Raw genomic sequence first — 24,616 nt, 5'->3', positions numbered from 1 at the left:
GGGGGCGGGGGGCGTGTCTGGCTGGCCAGGGCCGGGGCCAATGGGAGGCTCCCCCTGCGCCGGTTGCTAGAGGTCTCCACGTAGCTCAAAGCGGCGGGAGCCAATGGGGGCCGGGGGGAGGGGAGAGCCGGGGCGCGTGCCTGCCTGGGCTCCGTGGGCCTCGGCCGGGAGGACTTGGCGGCGGCGGCGGCGGCGGCAGTGGCGGGGGAAGCGAGCGAGAGGCGAGCCAGCGGAGGAGCCCCGAGGCGGGAAAGTCAGCTGTCAAATGCGCGGCGCCTGGCAGCGGAGCCCTCAGTCCGGCTCGGGGAGCCATGGCGACCACAGCTTCTAACCACTACAGCCTCCTCTCCGCCGGGTCGCCCATGGTCCACGGAGAGCCTCCGCCGGGGAGCATGCAGCCGGGCGCCGCCGCCGCCGCCTACCGCGATGCCCAGGCGCTGGTGCAGGCGGACTACGCCGCGGCGCTCCAGAGCAACGGCCACCCGCTCAGCCACGCTCACCAGTGGATCACCGCGCTCTCCCACGGCGGAGGAGGCGGCGGCGGAAGCGGAGGAGGAGGAGGAGGAGGCAGCGCTGGAAGCGGCGGAGGCGCCGGGAGCAGCGGAGGCGGGAGCAGCGGCGGGAGCGGCGGCGACTCTCCGTGGTCCAGCAGCCCCTTGGGCCAGCAGGACATCAAGCCCTCGGTGGGGCAGGCCGGGGCCCGCGGGGAGGACTTGCAGCAGCAGCAGCAGCAGCAGCAGCCCAGCAGGCCTCCGCACTTGGTGCACCACGCCGGGAGCCACCACGCCGCTGTGGCCGCCGCCGTGGCTTGGAGGACGGCGGGGGGCTCGGCTCACCTTCCCCCGGGGATGGCGGCGGCCAACGGAGGCGGACAAGGAGGGCTGCTCTACTCCCAGCCGCCGCCGCCGGGGTTCACCGTCAACGGGATGCTGGGCGCCGGCGGGATGCACCACCACGGCTTAAGGGAGGCCCACGAGGAGCCCCCTCCGCCCCACCACGCCGAGCACCTCTCCCAGCAGCAGCAGCAGCAGCAGCAGCACCCCCCTCCGGCCCCTGCCCACCACCACCACCACCCGCACCCCCAGCACCCCCAGCACCCCCACCCCCACCACCCCCACCACCCTCCCCCCCACCACCCCCACGAAGCCCCCCTCGCCTCCGCCCCGCACTCGGACGAGGACACGCCGACCTCCGACGACCTGGAGCAGTTCGCCAAGCAGTTCAAGCAGCGGCGGATCAAACTGGGATTTACGCAGGCGGACGTGGGCCTGGCCCTGGGCACCTTGTACGGCAACGTCTTCTCGCAGACCACCATCTGCCGCTTCGAGGCCCTGCAGCTGAGCTTCAAGAACATGTGCAAGCTGAAGCCCCTGCTGAACAAGTGGCTGGAGGAGGCGGACTCCTCGTCCGGGAGCCCCACCAGCATCGACAAGATCGCCGCCCAGGGCCGCAAGCGCAAGAAGCGCACCTCCATCGAGGTGAGCGTCAAGGGCGCCCTGGAGAGCCATTTCCTCAAGTGCCCCAAGCCCTCGGCCCAGGAGATCACCTCGCTGGCGGACAGCCTCCAGCTGGAGAAGGAGGTGGTCCGCGTGTGGTTTTGTAACAGGAGGCAGAAAGAGAAACGCATGACGCCCCCGGGAGGGACTCTGCCGGGAGCCGAGGACGTGTATGGGCCCAGCAGGGACACGCCGCCGCCGCCTCCTCCTCACCACGGGGTACAGACTACTCCGGGGCAGTGAAGCCCACCAGGAGGAGCGGGGGGGGGGAGAGGAAAGGGGAGGGAGGGGGAGGAAGGGGGATCGCCCGTCCTGCCCTCCTCTGCTCCTTCCGAAACCCCCACCCTTTGGATTGTCTCCCCCCTACCCCCCACCCCTTCCACTTCCTTCCTTTAAACTCAACAGAACAAACAAAACCAGAAGGAAAGGCCAGGCTTGCTGCACACTGAACTATCCAAGTGGGTCAGGGGTGGGGTGCTTTGGGACCCCTTCAGGCGAGGAAGGAAGGGCAAGGAGTGTGTCAGAGGCCAGAGCGGGTTTGCCCCAGACACACATGCAGACCCACACACACACGCATCTGGCCCACCTCTTCTCTTCCTTCAAGGCTTAAAGATCCTCCTCTCCTCTCCTTTCCCTCCACCCCCCCAAAAAAAGTTGGCCTGTGATGGTGGCAGGGTCTTGGTTGCCCTGAATGGAGGGCTTTTGGGGGGATCTAGCCAAAGGCTTTTGCAGGAGGGAAGCTTGGGTTGTGCTGGGACACGCTTCGGGAGGGCTTTGTTTAGTGTTTTTGTTTTTGTTTCGTTCCATGGTTTTGTTTTGTTGTCTTTACTTTTGTTCTATGGGGACAAACAAGAAATCATAGGCGAGTGTGAGAGTCCTGCCGCTCTTGTCACAAAAGAAGGCTCCGTGATTTTGCACTGTAAAGAAAAGGGAAAACATAATAAGAAAAGTTTACAGATTCCCTCTCCTTTTCCTTTCCTTTTCCTTCCCCTCCTGCCTCGCTGGGGAAGGAAGGGGCTTGCCTTTCCCGCCCTGAGGGCTGGCAGAGGTGGGGCAGTGTCCCCAGCCATGTGTGCGGAGTAGTAGCCCTTGCTTTCCTCTTTGTCTGTGGGGCTGTGAAGTGTCGGGCCGCCTTTTCAATGGAGGTTACTTTTAAATTCGCTCTTTCCGCCACCATCAACAACCTCCAGAGTCGGGAAGCCGGGCTCTTTAGGCTTAAGCAGATCTTGAAGGAAGTGCGAGGAAGGTGTTAGAGGACAAGGAGTGGAAGGAAAGCCACTTCCACTTTCCAAAAACTCTGGGATTACTAAAATGTAGGGGGAAATGTGTGGATGAGAGAGAAAAGGGGGGAGGATCTAGTTCTGGATAGGCACAGAGAGGGACATGTTAACTTTTAAACTGATTCATCCACTTTTCATAGCTTAGGTGAGAGCAGAAAGGGATGAATGAGAGGGGTGAGAGCCGGAGATAAACCTAGACGGGGCTTTCCAGTAGAAAGCGGCATTTTGAATGAACCTAAAGGAGGCGTGAGGGGTTTCAGATGGGAGATAGAGAAGAGATGCATAATCCTTTGCTTCACAGGTCCTGTTCAGAAAGTTTTCTGTGCTTCTGGGGCATCCAATAGCACCCTGCCTTAGGACACTTATAGCTGTGATTCGGATTCTCCATTCTGGTTATTAGGGAAAGAGCCGCTTGGAAGTGAGTTTCACCTCTCTCTAAACAGGAGGGTTAGAATCATAGCATAGAGTCATAGAATCGTAGAGTTGGAAGAGACCACAAGGGCCATCCAGTCCAACCCCATTCTGCCATGCAAGAACTCTCAATCAAAGCATCCTCAACAGATGGCCATCCAGCCTCTGTTTAAAGACCTCTAAAGAAGGAGACTCCACTACACTCTGAGGGAGTGTGTCCCACTGTCGAACAGCCCTTACTGTCAGGCAGTTCCTCCTAATGTTGAGGTGGAATCTCTTTTTTTATAGCTTGCATCCATTGCTTCGTGTCCTATTCTTTGGAGCAGCAGAAAACAAGCTTGTTCCCTCCTCACTATGACATCCCTTCAAAAATTTAAACAGGGCTATGATATCACCTCTTTAACTTTCTCTTCTCCAGGCTAAACGTCCCCAGTTCCCTAAGGCGTTCCTCATAGGGCAAGGTTTCCAGACCCTCCACCATTTTGGTGGCCCTCCTTTGGACACGCTCCAGTTTCTCAAGTTTCTCTCCAGTTCAGAGAGCAGCCTCCCACTGGGATTTGGGATAGTCCGTTTCTCTTTTGTAAAAACAAAAACAAAAAAAAAACTGATTAGACTTTCTAGTGACACACTCGCTTTAGGTGGCACTTATTTGCACACCTATGATGTAAGTGGTTTAGGAACTGTAGCCCTTGCCTTCGAAGCCTGGAGCCATTCACTTCAATGGGAAGTTTCCTGTTGGCTTCAGTGGAGGTGGACTGGACCCAATGCACCCCCATTCAGAGAGCAGAATGATCAGTTACCATTACTTCTGTTTACATCAGTGGGGCTGGAGCAGAGAAGGTAGCCAGGTTTTAAAAAAACCCTCCCCATTGAAATAAATGGGATTCAGTCTAAGTAAATGGGTCTCTGGGGCTTCCTTTAAAATTTAAGGACCTGCTATATAGGTGGCCCAACTACCAGGGGATGCTTCTGTGCAAGATACACTCTCAGATGTTAAATGCAGCTGGCATCCTTTATTTAGATTTCAGCATAATGTGTGTGGCCTGAAAAGGGAAAAAGAAAGAAAGAAAGACCCGTTTTAACTTCACCATCCTTTTCTGCTTCTTCAGAACTGAACTAAACGAAATGAAAACAAGGCAACCGAAATGCTGTTTCTCCCCCAGCCTGTCCTTTGTTAAGTTATTTTGATAGATGTCTGGGGCGAAAGCAGTTTAACTCCACAAGCCCCACATTCCCCCAAAATGGAAAGAGAAATGCTCTAGAGAGGAAAGAAGGGAGGAGGGGGAGGAGGAGGAAGCTGAAACTTGTATATGATATTCCACAATGGGATGATGATGATGGGGCAACCCTTGCAACCTTGATAGGGACAGATTTACATTTTGCAACATGTACTCAGCACAAAAAACATAAATTAAAAGCGGGTGGGTGGGATGTCTCTGCATAACTTTTTAAAGAATAATCTTTACAAAGTTTTTTCCTGGAGGAATGAATGTTCTCTCAGAGAAACCTACAAAGGAAGGTGGTAGGTGGGACTGAATAATATGGTCTTCGGTTCTTCTTCTAAGCATCAGATTTCCCTCGTTCCCCTCCCTTCCCCTTCCATAAGACAAACGCAGATTTCTGGGAAGCTACTTCATTGGCCTTTATTCTAAACCTCTCCCCTTCCCTCCCCTTCCAAGGTTGTGGTTTTATTTCTCCTCCAAAATGATATGGACACTGGCTTCTTTTTAAGGGTATCATAGCTGCTTTTGATTAAGGTCTGGGGACAAACTCCCCTTATAGCCATTCAGGTCTTGGGATTAGAGAACGTGGCAAAGGGAGGAGGGAAACAGTGAGGCTTATTAATATTAACTGAGTAAGGTCCGAAGAGGAAGTTTGGTGGAGGCAGATCCTCTTCTAAATAAACCCTTGGATAGATTTACTTTAGAATAATTTTTTTATATATAAATACCTTACCAAGCAAACCTTACCGCTCTGTATATATGTTTAATATTTGTCCTTTGAAATGCAGAAATAGTTTTAATGTTTTCTTTGTCTATTCTCCCCCCCCCCCCTTTTCTTTTTTCCTTTTCCTTTTTTATTTTTTAAAAATGCTACCCAGGGAAATATTTTCATATCATTTTTTTAAGTGGCCTGCCTCAATGTATATTTATTTCTCTTAAAGCAAACAGGTTCTGGAAACTGGTTTTTTGTTTTGTTTTGTTTCTTCCTGTAGCTTTAAAATGAATAGGTGAACAAAGAAAACAAATCTATATGGGATGTAAACAAAATTTTGGTTCAGTCTCTTTAAAGACACTCTTTGTTTTTTGGTACATTTTGGATGTGCTTGTGGGGAAAAATAATAATAATAAAAGCGCAGAGATCCTTATATATTTATGTTAAAGTAATATTTTATTATCTACATAAAACAGAAATACACAAAAACTTTGATAGTTTGTTCGACTTATTGGCATATCTTTCATTTTGCTTTTGAGAGAGAGAAAGAGAAAAACAAAAACAAAAAAATGCCAGTGTTGAGTGGTTGGCATAGTTTCTTCGAAGAAAATATCTCTATAGCTGTCTATCCAAACCTAGATAGAGATACACACACTTTTGTGGAAGGGACTGACTCTAGTCTTGCTATTGGATGGACTTCTCTGACGTTTAGGAATTATATATATATATGATGTTTAGGAATATATGAGAGATCTTTTGACAGGTTTGGCTGGGGTAGCAGGTACCATGGACCAATAGTAAGGGACAGGCCTTTATCTGGTCTCAGATAGCACCAGATGTCTCTTAAGCCTCTCTGGGAACTGGCCTCTCATGTGTGAAAGCAAAGTGGGGAACTCTCTTTTTTGAATGTGTGGAGGATGTCTTGAATCTGGAAAGCTTACTCAGCTTTCTGAGCAATATTTCCCTAGAAGGGACTCTGGTGGGAAGTGGAGGGAGACCGAGGCTCTCTGATCCGAGGCTCTCCCACTTCTTTGGCAGAATAATAATAATAATAATAATAATAATAATAATAATAATATCCAAGACGCTTTCTGTAGTGGACTTTAACTCCAGTCTCATTCCAAACTGCACCGGTGCATGGAGAAACTGTAGTTCCACTACTGGTGTGTTGTTGTGGTTGTTGTTGTTGTTGCTTCTTCTGTGAAGGAAACAACGTGGTGGGCCATGTCTCTGCTCTGTGAGGACAGACTCTCGATCTTTTTCCCTCCCCCGAATATATAGACGGTATTTATAATTAAACTATTCGATTGACGCTATACAAATGCAGGTGTTTTGCCTGACTCAGAGGGAGTTAGCCAAGTGGGTTTTTGTAGCAAAGTTTTGCCAGGTAGACTGCATGCTAGGTGTTTTTTCCCCCTGTATAATTTTGAAATATTCTCCTACCCCTTTTCCTTTCTATCTTTCTTTCTTGCAACCAATAATTTCCCCCTAATATCACTCAGTCCCCCCATCTCTTTCCTTTCCTTTCCTTTTCAAATTAGTATTTAGTCTAATCTGCAACTGACAAGTAGCTGAGACAAAAACCATTGGACAGAACAGGATTGCGGTGTTAAGGCCACTTTTCTGAAGTTCCTTCTAAATCCGTGGTAGTTTAAAACCTGGTTAAGCGGGCTATTCCTGGGAACCCTTCTCTGGTAAGCAATGCACAGAATCGGGATCCGCATCAAGTCAGCATTCAGCCCGATTGCATTCAGTGGCTCGGATTTGTATTAAACTGCGTCTGTGGCAATGAAGGAGGAGGGGAAGGGAAGTCGTATTTAAATCCTCACCAAACTTGAGTTCGGGTCCTACTGAACTTGGCCAGGCTATATTGTTAAAGAGGGGAAATCCGCACCAGGTTTCCTACAGTGGTTTCATCCTTGTGGGAATGGGTGTTTGCAAGGCTTGTGGGTTGTGTAGTATCTTCCCCATCCCATCCACATCCCCCTCTCATCCCCAGCCCTCTTTGCAGCCTTCTTTAGATTGAATCATCTTTTCTAATGCCTGGTCAATATTAACACGCGTCCCTCCCGAAAGGATGCCGCGAAATGATCTTATCAATAGTCGGGAAGCCAAGGGACAGACAGAAGGAGTGTTCTCCGATCGCACGAGTAAAACGTTTAAGCTGGCTAGAAATTGAACATCCCCTTTGGTCAATAGTTTGCTGAATTGTTTGTACTCCCCCCCCAAAAAAAAAAAAAACACACTGTGTATATATAAATAAAAATAACAGGACAGAGAGAAGAGAGAGAGAGAGAGAGAGAATGAGAAAGGGGGATTGGAGAGTTGAAAACTGGGCAGCATCTGCCCTCTGCAGGACGTTTCAGTGGCCTGGGAGGGAGTATTTTGCTTTCCACCCCTCTTTTCCCCTTTCTCTGTGTGGTTTGGGGGGCGGAGATCACATGCATGCTACTTGGTGGGTCGGGTGTGATGTATATTTGGGGGGGGGGGGGCTGGCTTCCTTCTCTGAAACGTGGTTTAAAACCAGCTTCCCGGCCCCTTTATCTCTCTAGAGGAGCTGCATCTCCCATCCGCGCTGGTAGAAAGGATTATAGTCCTATATATAGACCCCTACAAGTCCCCCTTCGAGAAGAAGCGATGTTTTCTTTGGAAATCTTTACCCCAAAGACAGACAGACAGAATGAGTCAAGGTAGAGAGTTCTGCCTTTTGGTGCAATTGTGCTCTTGCATCTCTCTCAAAATGGGTGGAATTTGAACTTCCAGATCCAGGGTTAAGAATCTAGAAAAGAAAAGAAAGAAAAACCCAGCAGATGGGGGACTTTCTGAAGGGTTGGAAGCACCTTTCCTTTCTCCTCTTCCTGAAGAGAGCTAAAGGTAGATCTAGAAAGGGAAATGTGGAGGAGAAATTCCCAGTAAGTCTGAGAGGTGACTTGGGGCAAAAAGGGAAGGGAGGAAGCCTTGGAAAAGTTGCAGACATCATCACTGTTGGTAAAACAAAATAAAACCAACCCCAACGCCTGATACAGGGGCTAGGATTAGACCCCAGGAGTTTGTTTAGTGTAGTGATCTGAGAGTTGGACTGCGACTCTGGAGACCAGGGCTTGATTCCCAGCTTCGGCCATGGAAACCCACTGGGTGACCTTGGGCAAGAAGTCACACTCTCTCAGCCTCCTCAGGGGAAGGCAATGGCAAAATCCCCTCTGAACCAAGCTTGCCAAGAAATCCCTATGATAGGGCCGCTTTAGGGTCGCCATAAATCGGAACCGACTTGAAGGCACAGGACAGAAACTAAAGCAAGGCTTAGATGACATGAGAGAGAAAGAGGGATGATTCCAGTTTTCTTTTTCGGAGAGCATTTTTCGGGTTTAGCCGGGGAACCCCTTCCTTGAAGGTTTCTCCCTCTTCCCTCTTCCCTTCCTCTTCTCTTTCCTCGGCTGTTTGGTCTTTGTGTGTGTCTGTCTGTGTTGTTGTTGTTGTTTTCTTTCTCCTGATCCTTTCGGCTTGATGTTGACATGTTCTGGCCCATGTGATAAATGCGTATGTCAAAGGACGCCTTTTTTTAAGGTTTAAGAGCCGGGGAGGAAAAGACAGCCGCCTTCCTTCCACAAGGGTTTCGTGGAGCGCCAAATTGCGCCGAGTCCCGACTAGCAGCAACTGTCTCGATCCCGAAGCCAATTAGGCCGATTTGTTTGCTTGTCATTCTCTGAAGGCTGCCTGCCGCTCCTTTTCAGTCCAAACCATTCCCGCTGAATTGGTGTCGTGCGATCCGGGCCGGGAGACAAGAAGGTTTGGTTTGCAGAAATAATCCGGTTTGACACCCCTTTAACTGCTATGGCTCAATGCTCTGGAATTCTGGAACCAACTACAATTCCCAGAATTCCAGAGCATTGAGCCATAGCAGTTAAAGCGGGTTATTTCTGCAGTGCGGGTGCAAGCTAAGGCTGCCCAGTTTCCTTGCTCTTAGTGCTCTGCGATCCCTTTGGAGGCAGAGCTAGAAAACCCTTCTGGAACAAAGAAGGCCTCCCAGAGTCTAACCTTCGCACCCAGGCTGCCGTTTTGCATCTAAACCCCAACGGATAGTCTCTAGAGGCAAGCAGAAAACAAAGGCCTTTTTTTCCCTAGAGACAAAAACAAAAAGGGGAAAGGAAAAAGGAAAAGAAAGAAAGAGGGAGATTCTGCTCCTCATCTTTCAGGGCCAGGGTTTTATTTAGTAAAGCCTTCCTCCTGATTTAGCTGCGAGGAACCTTCACCCAGCTCAGAGGGATTTCCTTCTGGAGCTGACAGGGATGTCGGGTCTTAAAGGGTTTTACTTGGAGGTAAGACCCACCTTGTGTGGATCCAGGCTCTGTCCCATTTTGAAATTAATAATAATAATAATAATAATAATAATAATAATAATAATAATAATAATATATTTATTTGTATCCCGCCTCTCCCTTTTGAGGACCGAGGCGGGTAACAGCAGAATGAAATGCAAATACAAAACCAAAACAAATAGTAAAAAACGTTCCCTTAACACCCCCATATGCTCGCCTAGCCATTTAAAAACACCAACAACAACCTGAGTGAAAAGGCTGGAGGAAGCCGAGAGAGAGAATTTGAGGATGGAAAAATGATTTTTAGGCAAGAGTCTAAGTCAAGAAAGATGGTTATTGGGAGCATTAAGATGAATATAGCACACTGACGATATCTATCTATCTATCTATCTGGAGAAACAACAATATCAGGTTGTTATTTACAAACGGATTATTTATTTATGAGAACAATTTTGTTAAAGAGGGGTTGTTTTGCATCAAAAGTCCAAAGCTCTTCAGGAAAAGAGAATGCCATGGGATTTCTGGATTTGAGGTGTATGTTTAAATTACAAAAGAAATCGCTTTTTCATTTCTAGGTAAATTAGAAACAAAACCTTTCGATTTGTTCCCAATCTTTTAGTTTGTGCCCAATGCGAACAGCTGAACCTCTTAAATTGTTATGTAGTTTTCTATGACCTACGATTACTTACTTAGGTTTAAGCTCAAAAAGACTAGGACTTTTAGGGAAACGGTATAAGATCAGGTTGAACGGCTCCAATTCTACTAAAATCGCATTAAAATCGAGTTTATGGCCCAGACCGCGAGCATAACTCTAAATCTGAGCAGGACTGATTTAAAAGTGAACATGAGCTCCTGCCGCAAAAGCACATTTATTTAGATGTTCAGTTCCCTAAAAATCAAAGGTTTGATTCAGCAAAGCGTGTTTTGAATGACATATTTTAAAAAAGCAAAAACCCAAAACCAAAACTATAACATAAAGGTGCCTAAATAGCCCAAAGGCACCGGATCATCTCTGATCTTAACAGCAGCCTAGGTTAGTTTTTGGATGGGAGACCGCCCACGAATACCAGGGGCTGTAGGGCTACATTTCAGAGGAAGGAACTAGGAGGGAAAAACCTTTGAGTATTCCTTGACTAAGAAAACTATGAACATTCATAAGTCGACCCGGGACTTGAAGGCATATCCAAACGCCCATAAGTTTTAAGCCTTAAAGGCACTTTGCCTCCAACGCACCTTTTAAGACCGGTCCTTCTGGAAAGGGCTGGCGAGAGCACTTCCCATCCTAAACTTGTATTAAACCATTAAGAAGTTGTGAGTTGTTACTTCTTCTGCAGCTGGAAATATATACTATAATGCCTCAAACCCCAGCTGGATAGCACTCCTCTTTGAAGGCTGCCCACAGTCACATCCCCTTTTCGTATTGTAAGAGGATGGAAACAGTGGTGAATAGTTGAACATTTTATATATACTGGAGGGAGAGAGAGAGAGAGAGAGAAGACACAGGTTGGCACTCACGAACTCAATCAAGTAAGTTAAAGTATGTGAGGTCGAAGGCTTTCAAGGCCGGCATCCATAGTTTTTGTGGGTTTTTCGGGCTTTATGTGGCCATGTTCTCGAAGAGTTTATTCCTGACGTTTCCCCAGCATCTGTGGCTGGCATCTTCAGAGGATGAAATCGGCCACAAATGCTGGGGGAAAGTCAGGAATAAACTCTTCTAGAACATGGCCACATATAGCACGAACCCCCCCCCCCACACACACACACACACACACAAACCTAAAGTACTTGGCGATGTAAACTGAAATCCCTTTCTTCAGGAACAGCCCCATTATTGTCAAGCAAACAAGGGTTTGGACTGCAGCCACAGTTGGAAAGGAAAGATTCATCCTGGCCCCTTGACTTGAACCACATTTGGCACTGAAAAGGATGGGGATTGGCGTCTCGTTTAGAAGAGGGCGATCAGGGTGAGGAGCATTCAGGTCTGCTGACCCTTTGACTTGGAGCATCCAGGCTCAGATCAGCAAACCTTGGATGACTCTCAGATCCCTCGAGCAGTTCGCCTCGCCTTCTTTGCCTTCTGTTTATGGCCTTGTGTTATACATTTACTCACTCGAGAACCAGCGTGGTGGTTTGAGTCAGGACCCTGGAGAGCAGGGTTGGAATCTCCCCTCAACCCACTGAGGGGTCTTGGGCAAGTCACACTCTCTCAGCTTCAAAGGGAGGGACAAGCAATCTCCCTGTGGACAAATCTTGCCAAGGAAACCCCGTGATAGGGTCGCCACAAGTCGGAAACGACTTGAAGGCATAGAACTTTGCGAGTCTTTAAGCAAAGGCTGGATGGCCATCTGTCGGGGATGCTTTGATTGGGAGTTCCTGCATGGCAGAATGGGGTTGGACTGAATAATAACTCTATTATTCTATGATTCTATGAACCGTTCGCTCAGCCATCAGGAGTGAAGGGCTTTCTTTCGGAAGGGGTTTTATTGTGCTTTTGACACCTCGGGTCTGACATTTTAGGAAGCCCCCTCTGATTTGCGGAGGGAATTTCTTCCACCTAAAACAACGTGTGTGTCCAAAGATCTGGTATCATCAGCAGCAGCAGCATCTTATTATTATTATTATTATTATTATTATTATTATTATTTGTCAAAGCGGAAAGTTGGAGAGGCTGCCAGACTGAGGCTGGGAAGGGGGGGGGGAGAACCTGTGGGGGCTCCTGGGGGTGCCAGGGAGTGTGGCAGCCAGCAAAGGGTGAAGAGGTTCCTTGTTTCTCACTACTTTCAGTGGCTTGATGTGTGGGATCTGATCTGGTGAGCCCCTTCCTTCCCTAAAGAGGAGACTCAGCTGGGGGGTCCAGGGCCCCCAGGGAATCGGGGTCCCATCAAACTCCTCTATCAACCGATCTTGCGAAGTTGGGAAACTTCAAGCCCAGACATAACACTGCGGTTGGTCTCAAGCAACGGGTGCCTTCTGCAAACCTTCCTAGAAAGTGAGACCCCCCATTCACCGATGGATCCCCAGAAAGGCATCTTTCCCATCAATACTTTTGTTTTTTTGGGAGGGACACTCCAGTCCTCTAAATCCAGCCTTTTGGGAAATTGCTCAACCATCCAAGCATCCGTGGGTTGCAGTATGGAAGGGAGGCGGCAATGCAGAAAGTGAGTCGGGCACCAACAGGAGAGGCAAGCAGGGAGTGTTGGTCTCAAGGGGGTGCAAACAGCATTTGACTGGGGACTGGGAAAACTGTATCCCCGGATTTAGTGGTTTGGCTGGGAAGATGGGAAGGAAGGAGGGGAGGAAAAAAGGCATCGCCTTTTTCCTGGGGAAAGTCGGGAGGGCAAAATAGGACATCTTGTCACCATCTTGTGGACCCAGGGTGACCAGACTTGGACCTCCTTTCCCAAGACCTGTCCTACCTTTCAGCCTTCAGTCCAGGAGGCATTCTAAAATGTCTTTCATTTTGAGCAAGACGTATGGGTTTACATATCTAGGAATGTTTTGAGCTTTTTTTAAAAAAAAAAAAGGGGGGGGTGAATGGCCTCAATTGTTTCCCCCCCCCCCCCGAAGGCCCTCCATTTTGCGGTGCCTTGTCCTCCTTTGTGGTTATGAGGACACACCTGGCCACCCTGGGTAGGCTGCTCGCCATTGGACCTTAGCCACAACCCTCCCTGTTTAGGACTCCTGAAGCGGGCCTGATCGCGCCGCTGGCTTAGAGAAATACATGTCGGTGAGTGTATGTGTGTATGCATACAACTAAAATACAGTTGAACCCGACGGAGGAGGGGGACCCAGGTGTTCCCCTACCGGCTTGAAGCGTTTAAAGACTCTGTGATGGAAAGAAGGAGAACCCAGTATGCTTCTTGGCCCGACTTTTCTTTTTGTTGGTGGCTCTTTTTGCTTGCTTGCTTCTTATTTGCTGGCTAAACTGGCCTTGCAGTTTCAAGGCCAGCTGTTTCCGCTCCTGGGGTCCTGGTTTGTGCAACTTTCTTCCCAAGTGGTAGAATTCAAAGATATAGCCGTGTTAGTCTGTACAGTCAGTAGGTAGCACCTTTGAGACTTAACTGAAAGAAAGAAGTTGGCAGGAGCTTTCTTAAGCTTAAGTCTACTTCCTCAGATGCATTTAAGATGCATTTACTCCCAAGTGCAAACATTTGTTAAATGGCCAACACAACTCCCCCTGCATGTTTACTCCCAAGTATTCATCTTCAGTGGAACTTAACTTCCCCCAGAAATGTGCCTAGGATCCCAGCTTTTGCAGAAGCGTGTGTTCGTGCATTTTTCAGCCCCTGCCCCACAGAAAGCACCCTGGAGCCGGCTCTTTCCCCAAAGTCTGAGGGACTTCCCTGCCCATCGGAAAGTTTTGCGTGTGTGTATGTGTCCTTTTAGTTGTTGGTTCCTTCAGAGTCCCCCCCCCCCTCTTTCTCCAGTCCTTGCCAATCCCTGCCAAGTCCAAGGCGGCCCCCTTTCCTTGGCCAGGAGGGGAGACCCAGACAAACAAGGATGGTGCTATTTGTTTTCCCTCCGCCTGTGGATTTTTCCAAGACATTCAAGGCAGGCACAATCATTAAACTAATTTGTATTTGATTGTTTGGGCGGACCGAGGGGTGAGTTTTATTGCACCAAAGCATTCAAGGAGGCACGCACCACTGATTAGCAGTATGCATTAAATAAAGTTGTTGGTACACATTGTCTTACCCCATATAGGCAGCCTTATTATTCTAATTACTCTAATTAGGGCATTTGCAAGGGTTTGGATTTGAGTCGCGCACAGGAAAGATCTAGGGCTGGTGTCCTTTTGGGGGAGGCAGTGGCAAGGAGGCACCGTCCTTTCCTCTGGGCAGGGTCTCCCAATTTAACCACCCCACTTCCAAAATAGACACTAATACCCCCCCCCCCCCTCTTTTCAAAGATCTGCCTATTAAAACTGAAACATTGACAAGTGTATTATCCCGGGAGGGAAGAAAAAAAGTGTGTGTTTGAGGTGTCTGCGTTTGCAGATATCTCAACTAATTCGCAGAGTTTTTAATTTTTAGAAAAATCTGAAATATTCAGAACAATAATTTGTTTTCTTTCCTAATATGTTTTGCACACCTAAACCGCACAAATACTTCGTTGTGTTTATTTGAAAGTCCTGTAATCCCCATCGGATTCAAAAGGGTTTAACTCCTAGGAAAGTGCGCTGAATCTATTTTCTGGAAATGTCTTTCCTTAAAACTGAAATGAAGCTGATCATGTCCTGATGCCATCGGTTCCTCTCTCGGGTGGCTTCGATAGGGAGCTATAATGATCTCCTTAATCCTGTTTGAGACAACCCCCCCCCCCCACGGAAAATAATAATAATGATGATAATAACCTGAGAAACTTTGCTTTTATTTCCTCCTGCCTCTTACAAGGAAAAGAAAAACAACAGATAGCGCTTCAGATGTCTTAACGGGAGAGAGATGGATCTGTTATGTATCTGACATTCTCTTTAAAAGAGAGTAGAGCAAAATATGCCATTTAAAAACCCATCTATCCATCCATTCATCCATTCAGCGGTTGGGAGATTTCCTGCTTGTGCTTTCACTTTAAATAATTTTTTAATTAAAATAAATCCCGGTGATTCTTAGGACCATCCCCAACCCTCGTTGCTTTTGAGTGTGTGTGTGTGTGTGTGTGTGTGTGTATGCTTTTGTGTTACAAAACTAGTCATAATCAGACGATTCGCGCTATGCTGCTTCTGAGTTCCTTTCTCAAGCCAGGATTTGGTGGGATTTTTTGTGAGTTCATCTCTTGCCTAACCTTTGGCGCCTTTCAAACGTCTCCTCTCTACAGCGGGGCTGAGAGTTTCTCATTTCATCTCATTTTATTTTATGGAAGATCCCCGAGTTGCTGAGACAGGCCCAAGCAGCCCCATTCCCCTAATCCCCAATTTAACTGAGAAACCTTTCAACAACAACAGCAACAACAACAAAAACCCTGATCCTTTCATCTGCTTGTGCCCAAAGGTGAGAGAGAAAGGGCCATGCGGTGTTATATTTTAAAGGAGAAATTCCCACCCCAGTTTCATATTCTCTCTCTTAAATGCTTTTAAATATTCTCTCTCTTTTTTTATATATGCTTTTGTGGTTTTGGCCACAGAGGAGGCGGCGAGGGGAGCTGGGAAGCCTCGCCCAGGCCTGGTTTAGGCCTGCTCCTTGGATGTATTCTCTGCAGATCTTGGATCCAACACGTTTGACAAGCCACAAGCTCCCATCTCCCCCCTCCTTCTCCTCCCCTCTCTCTTTTCTCATTTATCCCACCGGATTCACAAAGGAAGAGAGAACAGAGGAGGAGGAGGAGGAGGAGGAGGAGGAGGAGGGAGCTTTCTGGAAGCAGCCTCTGGGCCTCCAGGGAAGAAAAGGCAGCCCGGGTGGGAGGGGAGGGGAAAGGAGAGATGCCTCCCAGCAGAAGGCACCCCAGGCCAAGTGCGGGAGGGGACCATACGTCCTCCTTTTCCAGGACACTTCCTCCGTTTCAACCTTCTCTCCAGGAGGAATTCCAAAAGGATCTCTATCTGGGGCATGACTAAGAAGCATGGATTTGGAGTGTTTTGAGATTTTCTTTGGCCATGTCCCTCCTTTTCCTTGCACGCCCTCCATTTGGCGGTGCCTTGTCCTACTTTGCGGTCATTGGGACATCTGGTCACCTTGGCCCAAGCCCAAAGATGTGGTGGTGGGAGAAATCGAGGGAGAGGGAGAGGGAGGAGTGGTGGTTGGTGTGGAGTGTCTGGGTCCTGGGAAGGGAACCTGGGGGCTTTGAGAGCTCCCCATCCTTGCTAGCCCGACTTGGCTAGCCTTCCAAGCCAGAGGCGACCAGGCAGGCAGCAGGAGCAGGGCATTGGTGGGGCCTTGTCCTCCCTTGCGCTTAGGACAGGGTGACCAGAGTTCCTGCATGGCAGAATGGGGTTGGACTGGATGGCACTTGTGGTTTCTTCCAACTCTACTATTCTATGATTCTATGATCTTCCTTTTCTAGGACCCGACCTCCATTCCCAGCTTCTTCGGTCCAGGAGGGGGTTCCAAAATGCCCTCTATTAATATGAACAGGGCTAAAGAAGCATGCCTTTCTATTTCTGGGAGGGTTCTGGAGCTTTGATTTGGTCCCGTCTTGAGTGCCTGGTCCTGCTTTGCGGTTCTGAGGGCATCTGGTCCCCCATCCCTGAGTAGGAGAGGAGAGGAGAGGCTGGCAAGGGAAGCAGGCAGAGAGAGCCCAGTGCCCTCCAGAGCCTCTCTCTCTGTCTTTCTCTCTGTGTGTGTGTCCCCCGGATTGACCCCCCCCTCGAGAGCTCATTGTGCAAGAGCCGCCCTCCTCCCTCCCGTCATGAGTCTGTTTGGTAACAAGTCTCCCCAGCGAGTGTATTAGAGAAGAAAGCCTGGCTTCCCTGGCCCTCCTTCCCTCCATCCTTCCCTCCTCCCAGCTCTTCCCAGGGCAGCAGCATCTGTTCGGGAGCCCTTGCCTTCTTCTCTAAAGCCAGAGTAGAGCCTGGGCGCCTCGCAGCGGCCGCAGACAGACAGTGGCTTTCAGAGAGAAGAGCCACAGCCTTTGGCGGGGGGGGGGGGGGAGGGAAGGAAGGAAGGAAGGAAGGAAGGAAGGAAGGAAGGAAAAAGAAACCCAGGCGTCTCTGACCTCTAATGTCGGGTTTGGCAACGAGAGTGGCTGCTTAGAGGAAAGGCCCCTTTGCGTAAAAGAGAAGCGGGTCAGGGTCTGGTGGTCAAAGGGTTAAAAAGAGAAGGCAACTGGATCTCTCTGTGTGTGTTTGTGTGTGTGTTTGTGGGCTTGGTAATCCCCTTCTCTTGATGTTGTTGTAGACTTTCAAGTCGTTTCCCCCACTGATCCTGGGCTTTTCTTGCAAGATTTGTTCAGAGGTGGTTTGCCGTTGTTTGCCTCTGAGGCTGAGAGAGTGTGACTTGCCCCAGGTGGGTGTCCCTGGCCGAGCTGGGTCTGGAAACCTGGTCTCCAGAGTTATAGTTCGACATCCCAATCACAATATGTCAGGCTGGCTCTCTGACCCTTTTCCCTCCTCGTGCATCTATTTCTTCCTTTTCTTCACAGATCTCTAAAGCAGGGTGGGAGAGGTCAGGGTTCTTAAAAGAATGAAAAAGGGGAAAGAGAGGGAGGAAAACCCCCATGGTGTTCACATTGCTTGCCCCAAAGGGCGAGGGGGACAGGGGTTCAGTCCCTTGAGTTCTTCTGATATATAGCCAGCAAGGCCAAAGAAGAGACTAATAAAGCAGTGCAGATTCCAAATGCCAAAGGGGAATTGCAGGGCAGTCCTTATCTTTTCTGGAGGGGGGTGTTTTTGCCTTGTTTTATACTGTAATTTAGATAACGCATTGGCTAGAATGTATATTCTTTAAAATGGATTTCTTCTGAATTTCTTTGATATGAAGGATATGTTAATATACTATCGATGTGTTTCTAAATAAGAGGGTCTAGTGTTCTTGCAGCGCAGCTTTCCCAACCCAGTATCCTCCCATAGATGTTGGACTACAACTGCCTTCACATTAGGCATGCTGGATGGAGTGAGGGAAATTGTAGCTCACCAATCTGGAGGGAGATGGATTGAGGAAGTATGTGGTGACTCAAGACCCTTGTTGTTTGAGTGTCTTTTTGTCGCATTATAATCTAGGCGGTATAGTTTTCTCATGGAAAATGTGCAAAGCCTTGTCTCCCTTGGTCGGCATTGCTTAGCTGTTATTTAAATTTTTATTTGTTTACATATTTATTTGCTTTTTTGTTTATAGGAAAGGTGGAAGTCTGGAAACTGTTGAGGTTTAAGTCTATCCAGATGTAACGTTTGCCCAATCCTGAGTACACTGAGTTTCCACCTAACAGTAGAAGGCCATATTAAAGACTGGACTGGAGCACTATCTAACACCATCCCATTAAATGTTGCAAGAGATCCTTAGAGGTATGGTGCCTCTGAACAGGAATGGCTAAAAAGGTGTTTGTAGCTTCATCTTTCACAAATGCCAAATACCTTTGAAAGCTATTACAGCTGGTGGCCCTCGCTGACATGTTATGGGAATTAATTCATTTGCTAATAGTGTATTTTGTGGAATTGTTGTATTGGAAAATCCTGCAGTTATTTCAGTCCTATTCAGAACACATCTCTGTCCCTATTCTGGGACACTTTATTTAGTAAGAAATTAATCCAAGTTCTGGCACAAATTAAGCCTCCAAAGGCAGGGATTTATTTTTGCATGGAATAGCAAACAACCACTTTTCCCTAACAATCTTAAGGTAGAAATCTGATGGCATGAGCCCCACAGCACAGTAAACATTTGTAGGATGGCTGAGCAAAACTGTCCTCTCTTTGATTATGTATATGTCATGGTAGACAAGAGACAACCTAGCAAAATGTGGATGAAGAATCTTTTTTTGGGGGGTGGGAGGGGGTAATATTTATAATTTTGTAGGACCATTCCATATATTACATAATGAAATATAAGCAGCAAAGGACCTTGTAGCACCTTGAAGCAAACACATTTATTTGATGTATGCTTTCTTGAGATCCAGTATACTTCATAGGATGTGCCAGTTGCATCTGATGAAGGAGTCTATGAAAGTTGATGCCATCTGAAACTAATGTCAGCTATTATTCTGTTGGTTTTGCTGCAACGAAGTAACACAGCTACCCACACCCCTTACAAGTGGAGTATAAGAAACTGAAATCCGATTTCTTTGTCCTGATTTAGGATGATCTCACATATTTTAGGAAGCTATGGCTGATAATTTTGTCCCAGCTTGATCATAAAATGTTTAGTGTCATTTCAGCATGTGGAAGCTTGATATATGTGATTGTTATGAGGTTTGCACAATTTAGCACATGGAAGCCAGGCCCAGATGAAGAGTTTGTAGTTTGTTTATTTTTAAATATTTTTCTAAATTTGTTTTTGGCTCACCTTTTTATACTTCAGTGTACTCAGGATGCTATGTGTGAAGCTGAGAGTAGATTTGCTAGAAGCGAGCACCTATCTATAACTGTTTGGTAGTGAGAGCCATACTCACAACCTAATGAGGAACCTGGACAGCAGATACAGGTAACAGAAGGGCTTGCATAGGGCTTTCCCTCACAAATATCAGAAAGACATACAAATTTTCAAAACCACAAAACAACTTGTATAAATCTCTCGCATAGCAGATGGGGACAAAAGGGAGGTGAAGGTGAAGATAGATGCAAGATTATTCTGAACCCTTATCCAGGAACTTGCCATGACTTTAGAAACCAGGAGTGGCAGAAGTTGCTCTGTAGAGAAGACATGTTCTGCATGGATCTCTGCAGAACAGGCAGGTGAATTCACTGTCCTCATGCTGGCAGGGGCTAGGAGCAGCATTGATGGCAGATCACTCCACATCACAGTGTCCCTAATGCAAAATGCATGAACTGGAGTGATAGCCAGCTTCCGCATGTCCTTCTCTTTCTTGCCAGCCTACGCACACCTTCTGGTATTCTTGTCCAAATCCCCATTGCTTGTCCTGCCTAGATATTTAACCACAAAATAATGGCCTAGGGACAAAGCAGCACAATCTGAAGTGCTGAAATAACTAATCCAATTCCCAAAACATGGGAATGCCTACAGTACCTGTTTCACTCCTTTTACAGCTTCCAAAAACAGTCCTGCCAGACACTCATCCATTAATAACTTACACTGACTTCCTAGTGAATACAACTTAAACAGAGCATGGATCGATGGTCATTTAGTATATGGGGATAACTAATTTTATGCTTTAGGCAAGTTAAGATAGTATACAAACAGTTGTTGTTTTCAGCAGGTTAGTGCATTATATGATCAGTGGATGATGTATATGAACAGTTTTCATAAGTTGCATTCTGATGCTATTATCGATGTTTAGAGAACAACAAAACTTTGCCAGCATTTCTAGGGTAAGGTAAAACTGCTTTTCACCTTCCTGGGACCATGCAAGTTTTCCTCTGCTTCTGCTTTTTTTTGTTTGTGGGGAAGGATCTAATTCTAACATTTGTCAAATCTGTTATACTTTTTGCAAATTTCAGTGCAGTTCAAATAGACCAAGATTCCTCAGATCCTTCCAGCAAAAGGGATGCACAAATCTTTGCATTTGAAGGAATTTTTTAAAAATTGTTTTAAAATTATTTTTAAAAAAACAAACATCAAACAAAACAATCAATCCATTCTTTTCCTGTTTTCTTTTGGCACACAACACAGATGCTGACCTCTTTGCTCCTCTGTGTGTAGAAATAAGTTAAGAGTAAAGTCTACAGGGTGGGTGGATGATTGTTTCTATATTCAGATAAATTCAGATTCAGAACTTGCAGGCAGGAGATACTTTGGATGCAGAAGGCTCCATTTAGAATAGTGACATTAGATAATCAGGAATGTTCTCGGACATTTTGACTTTTTATTCAGCCATGATGTAGTTTTCTTTACACATACTCCATATCTTTAATCACACGTGGAAATACATGATTGAGGAAACTGTTTTTTTTAAATTAATATTTGGTCCTCCTTGTTGCAACAAATCATCCTTAAAATATCTGCTATCACTGGGAGCAATAAATTTGGGCAGCAACATGTTTGGTCCCTAGTTCATTTTGCCTACAGTACACAATATGCTTATGGCTGGAGGCATCCTTAAAAATAATGCACCCTCTGAGACAGCCACATACTTACACATAGGCTAGATAGGGTCTAAAGAGAAGCAGCACTTCTCTGACTTTAGCCAGTTCTTCTGGATAGTTTCAAATAACCCCAAAACATGTGCATCATGCAGTCACTGGATGTTACCTGTATATATCATTTACCTACCTGATGTAACATCATGGATAGGACCATAAACTGTGAATGAGGAAGTCTTCTGTTCAAGCCATAGTTTGACTAAAACTTGCAGAGTTGACTCAAGCAAACCATTCTGTCTCAGCTTTAGCTTGCTGTCAGAAATACTGATTAGAAAAGTGAAAATTGTTGTGAGGATCATGGAAGTAAATCATTTTATTAATTTGTATTAATTAATAAATTGCCATGCTGCCCTTGGCTTACACAACATAATTAATGTAAAGTGCTTTGAGCAGTTTATACATAAGCAGTATTATGTTATTATTATGCATTAGTATGCTCACACACCATTAAAAGATCTTTCTCTCTCTCTCAACACGCACAAATACCCAGTTATACGTAGACACAGAAGCATAAATACATAGCAAAACATACACTTAATTACAGTGGCTCACGTTCCATTTGTTCTAGAAATAGGCTGACTTTGGGGACCTACTTTGGTGTAAGTGGTTTGATGATTGCATACCTAGCCAGCCGGTGCGTCTGTCTGTCTTTCTCGTGTTGGGGAACACTTAAAAAAAAAAAAAGAACCCCAGTTCTCTCACAAATGTGCTCTTTGTTGGAAATCCTTTGGCAGCATATGAAGGTTCAGAGGCAGCATGTGTTTCTTCCTTCTTATTACAGGAACAAGACTGGGGAGATGCTCTTCCCCTCCCTTCAAACCACCCCCTGACAACGTTGCTTCAAAGCTGCCTTTAATTACGGAACAACTTGCTTGATAGTCGGATAGAAGAACGCGGCCTTCCCTTCACAAGGCATCTAAATTCCACATGCTCCCTATCTATTCAACTAGCCCTAATGGGCTTTAGCTTCTCATATTATTATTAATTATTATCTCTGGGGTGGCTCTGGATTATGTGATTTCTTTGCTCACCACATAATGTTTTTTATCTCTCTCTTTCATTGTTGTTATTGCTGGTAGTGGTGGTGTACAGTTTTCTCCATGGAGTGAATTATTCCCGTTTTGAGACACAACAGGGGAAATGCTACACATTAACAGGATTGCCATCATTTCTTCCTTTTCTAAAGGTCTTGGATGAGAATTTTGCATCACAACTCAGAACAATTAAGCTGTTAAATGTGCAAAACTAACACTCACAGAAAAGTTTTCACAGAGGAAAAGAATTGTCTACCAGCACATATCTAAACAATTAAATATATTACATTCAAATACATTTCCTTGAACAATTTGGTGGCACCCAGAAAACTAAAAAAATTACTTTCATCCTGAAAACGTTCCCCCTGCCCCAAAAGTCCCATTGAACTATGTGGAGCCATTCCAGAGTAATTGCTCCAGAGGTTGTAGTCCATTTCATTCTTGAAGTGTTTCCTATGGCCACAGAGATATCTCAAAGCTTTTATGTACACATTATCATTTATTGCCTCATTGCTGTGACAAGAGGCAAGTACTCCTTTGCCATCATGAACCTGTGTGAGCTTATTTTTAAGCAATGTCAGTAGACATTCACTAGAAATGTGGTCTAAAATGGCAACTCCTTAGGGAATAAATTTCCGTAGAAATGTATGGTGTGCTCTGAAACTGATCTGGATTAAGCAGTGTAAGGGTTCCAGACTATATCGTTTCTCCTGCAGGAGGTACCAGAAAATGTGAAATGTATAATGACAAAAACAGGTGGAGAATTTTTTTTAAAAAAAATGGGACCCTCTTTTGAACTTCAGAAATTGTCCAATAAAAAAGTGTCACCTTACCTTTTGGTTCACTTATTTTAATACACACTAAGGTTCTACCTTACACATGTGAAAGAAATATTCTGAAGCCAACTATATAGAACCAGGATTCAACCTAATGACGTTTTTCCAAGTGCTTTTTCTTCAAGGAAACAGGTGGCACAATGACATTACACAGAGTTGAGCTGATTCATGTGATCAAACTAGTGGAAGTGTTAGGGCGTGTTATATATGAATATGAAATACTGCTACATGGAAGAGTTGCTTTTGTTATGATTAGCTTCAGTGTGGGTAAGTAAAACATTTCTGTTCTTACTATATAGCAAGAGTGGGTAATGTGCAGCTTGCCAGATGTTGGACTCCAGCTTTTGCCTTTTCTTAGCATTGGCAATGAATGCTGCCTAGGGCTGATTCGAGTTGTCTAACAACAACTGGAGAGCTACACATTCCCCATACCTGTTCTACAGCATTTCCTCCTTTTAGTTTGGCTGGAAAAATTATTTTACACAACACAGTTGGGTCTTTCCACACATTCTAGTGAAAACAAGATACAGAGGTTAGAAACACTTAGCTCACCAAAACATCTTACACATTCCCTTACTATTAGCCATGCCAGCTCAGTGTAGGCCCCAGTGTCTAGATTCTACAAACTGAAATTAAAAACATCTGGAAGGCCAGATATTCTCTACTCCTACTGTAGCGAGGTACAACTTGCAAGCCAGGTAGTTGCAACAAGAAGACAACCAGTGGAAGAAATTGTCCCTTAATCTGGGATGAAGGTTCCTCCTTAAATGCTGCCCTTCTATCTATTGTCTCTAGCAATTGTGGATTGTGCTACTATTGCTTACACTCACATTACAACTTAAGAGGCTGCCACCTGAATAAGCAATATCATAACTAATTTCTTGGTCATTTTATGTCACTTCCAGGCATACTTATCTAAAGAGGGAGCATCAAACAGCTTCTTTTCAAGATCAATTTCAAGTGGCTTTTCAAGCCACTGCAGCCAACTATGGCCTCTCTCACCTGAGCTGCCTAGAAGGTGGAAATAGTCTTGTCTCAAGTCCCCCATGTGCTTACTGTCTGCCATCGAGGACTTGCTCTTTGGAGAGAGAGATCTGAGAGCTCTTCTTGTGTGTGCAAATCAATAAAAAGTTAAATGCCAAGTGTTGTGTACTTCATATTATACACATTTACATGTATATGTGAGTGAGCCCATGCATAGAAAGAGGGAGGGAAGGAGGGAGGGTATATCAATTTCTGCATTAAACACAAATTCTGGAGTCATGATAATTTATGGCCATTAAAAAATTCATAGACAGCAGGCTTTATTTTTGTTTAGGTTTATTCTGTACTGTTCAATGCACACTAATGGTGTTACATAATGAATATTCTGCTTAAATCTTATCTCACAGTCCTACAACTAGAAAGTGAAATGCTAGAACTACAATTAATTATGCTAATTAAAACACCTACATAACAACAACAACAACTCCCTGTGACATCACTCAGTATAAATAACCTCAGGGTAGTACTCTCCATAAAGATAACACAATTAAAAAATAATAAATATAGTAAAAAGCTCTTAGCTTACATGCCAAATATTTGAAAATGTAAAAAAAAAAAAAAAAAAAACCTATAGCCTGGTGTTG

At 46.0% G+C, this 24,616-nt stretch overlaps 1 protein-coding gene across 1 annotated transcript; it reads left to right on the top strand.

Moving 5' to 3' along the window:
* The first annotated feature begins 210 nt into the window (after positions 1-210).
* LOC149311274 (POU domain, class 3, transcription factor 2-like) lies at positions 211-22,970 on the top strand. The gene is made up of 2 exons (XM_089528529.1): positions 211-1,715; positions 21,900-22,970. Exons 1-2 carry the CDS (start codon positions 312-314, stop codon positions 21,972-21,974), a joined length of 1,479 nt encoding a protein of 492 aa, XP_089384655.1. The 5' UTR covers positions 211-311; the 3' UTR covers positions 21,975-22,970.
* Positions 22,971-24,616: the final 1,646 nt, after the last annotated feature.

The sequence above is a fragment of the Sceloporus occidentalis genome, unplaced genomic scaffold (genome assembly GCF_023333645.1).
Source record: "Sceloporus occidentalis isolate IW3139 unplaced genomic scaffold, rSceOcc1.0.p SCAF_6, whole genome shotgun sequence".
Taxonomy (NCBI): domain Eukaryota; kingdom Metazoa; phylum Chordata; class Lepidosauria; order Squamata; family Phrynosomatidae; genus Sceloporus; species Sceloporus occidentalis.
Note: the sequence above shows the minus strand (reverse complement) of the source record. Positions and strands in the feature narration are given on the sequence as shown.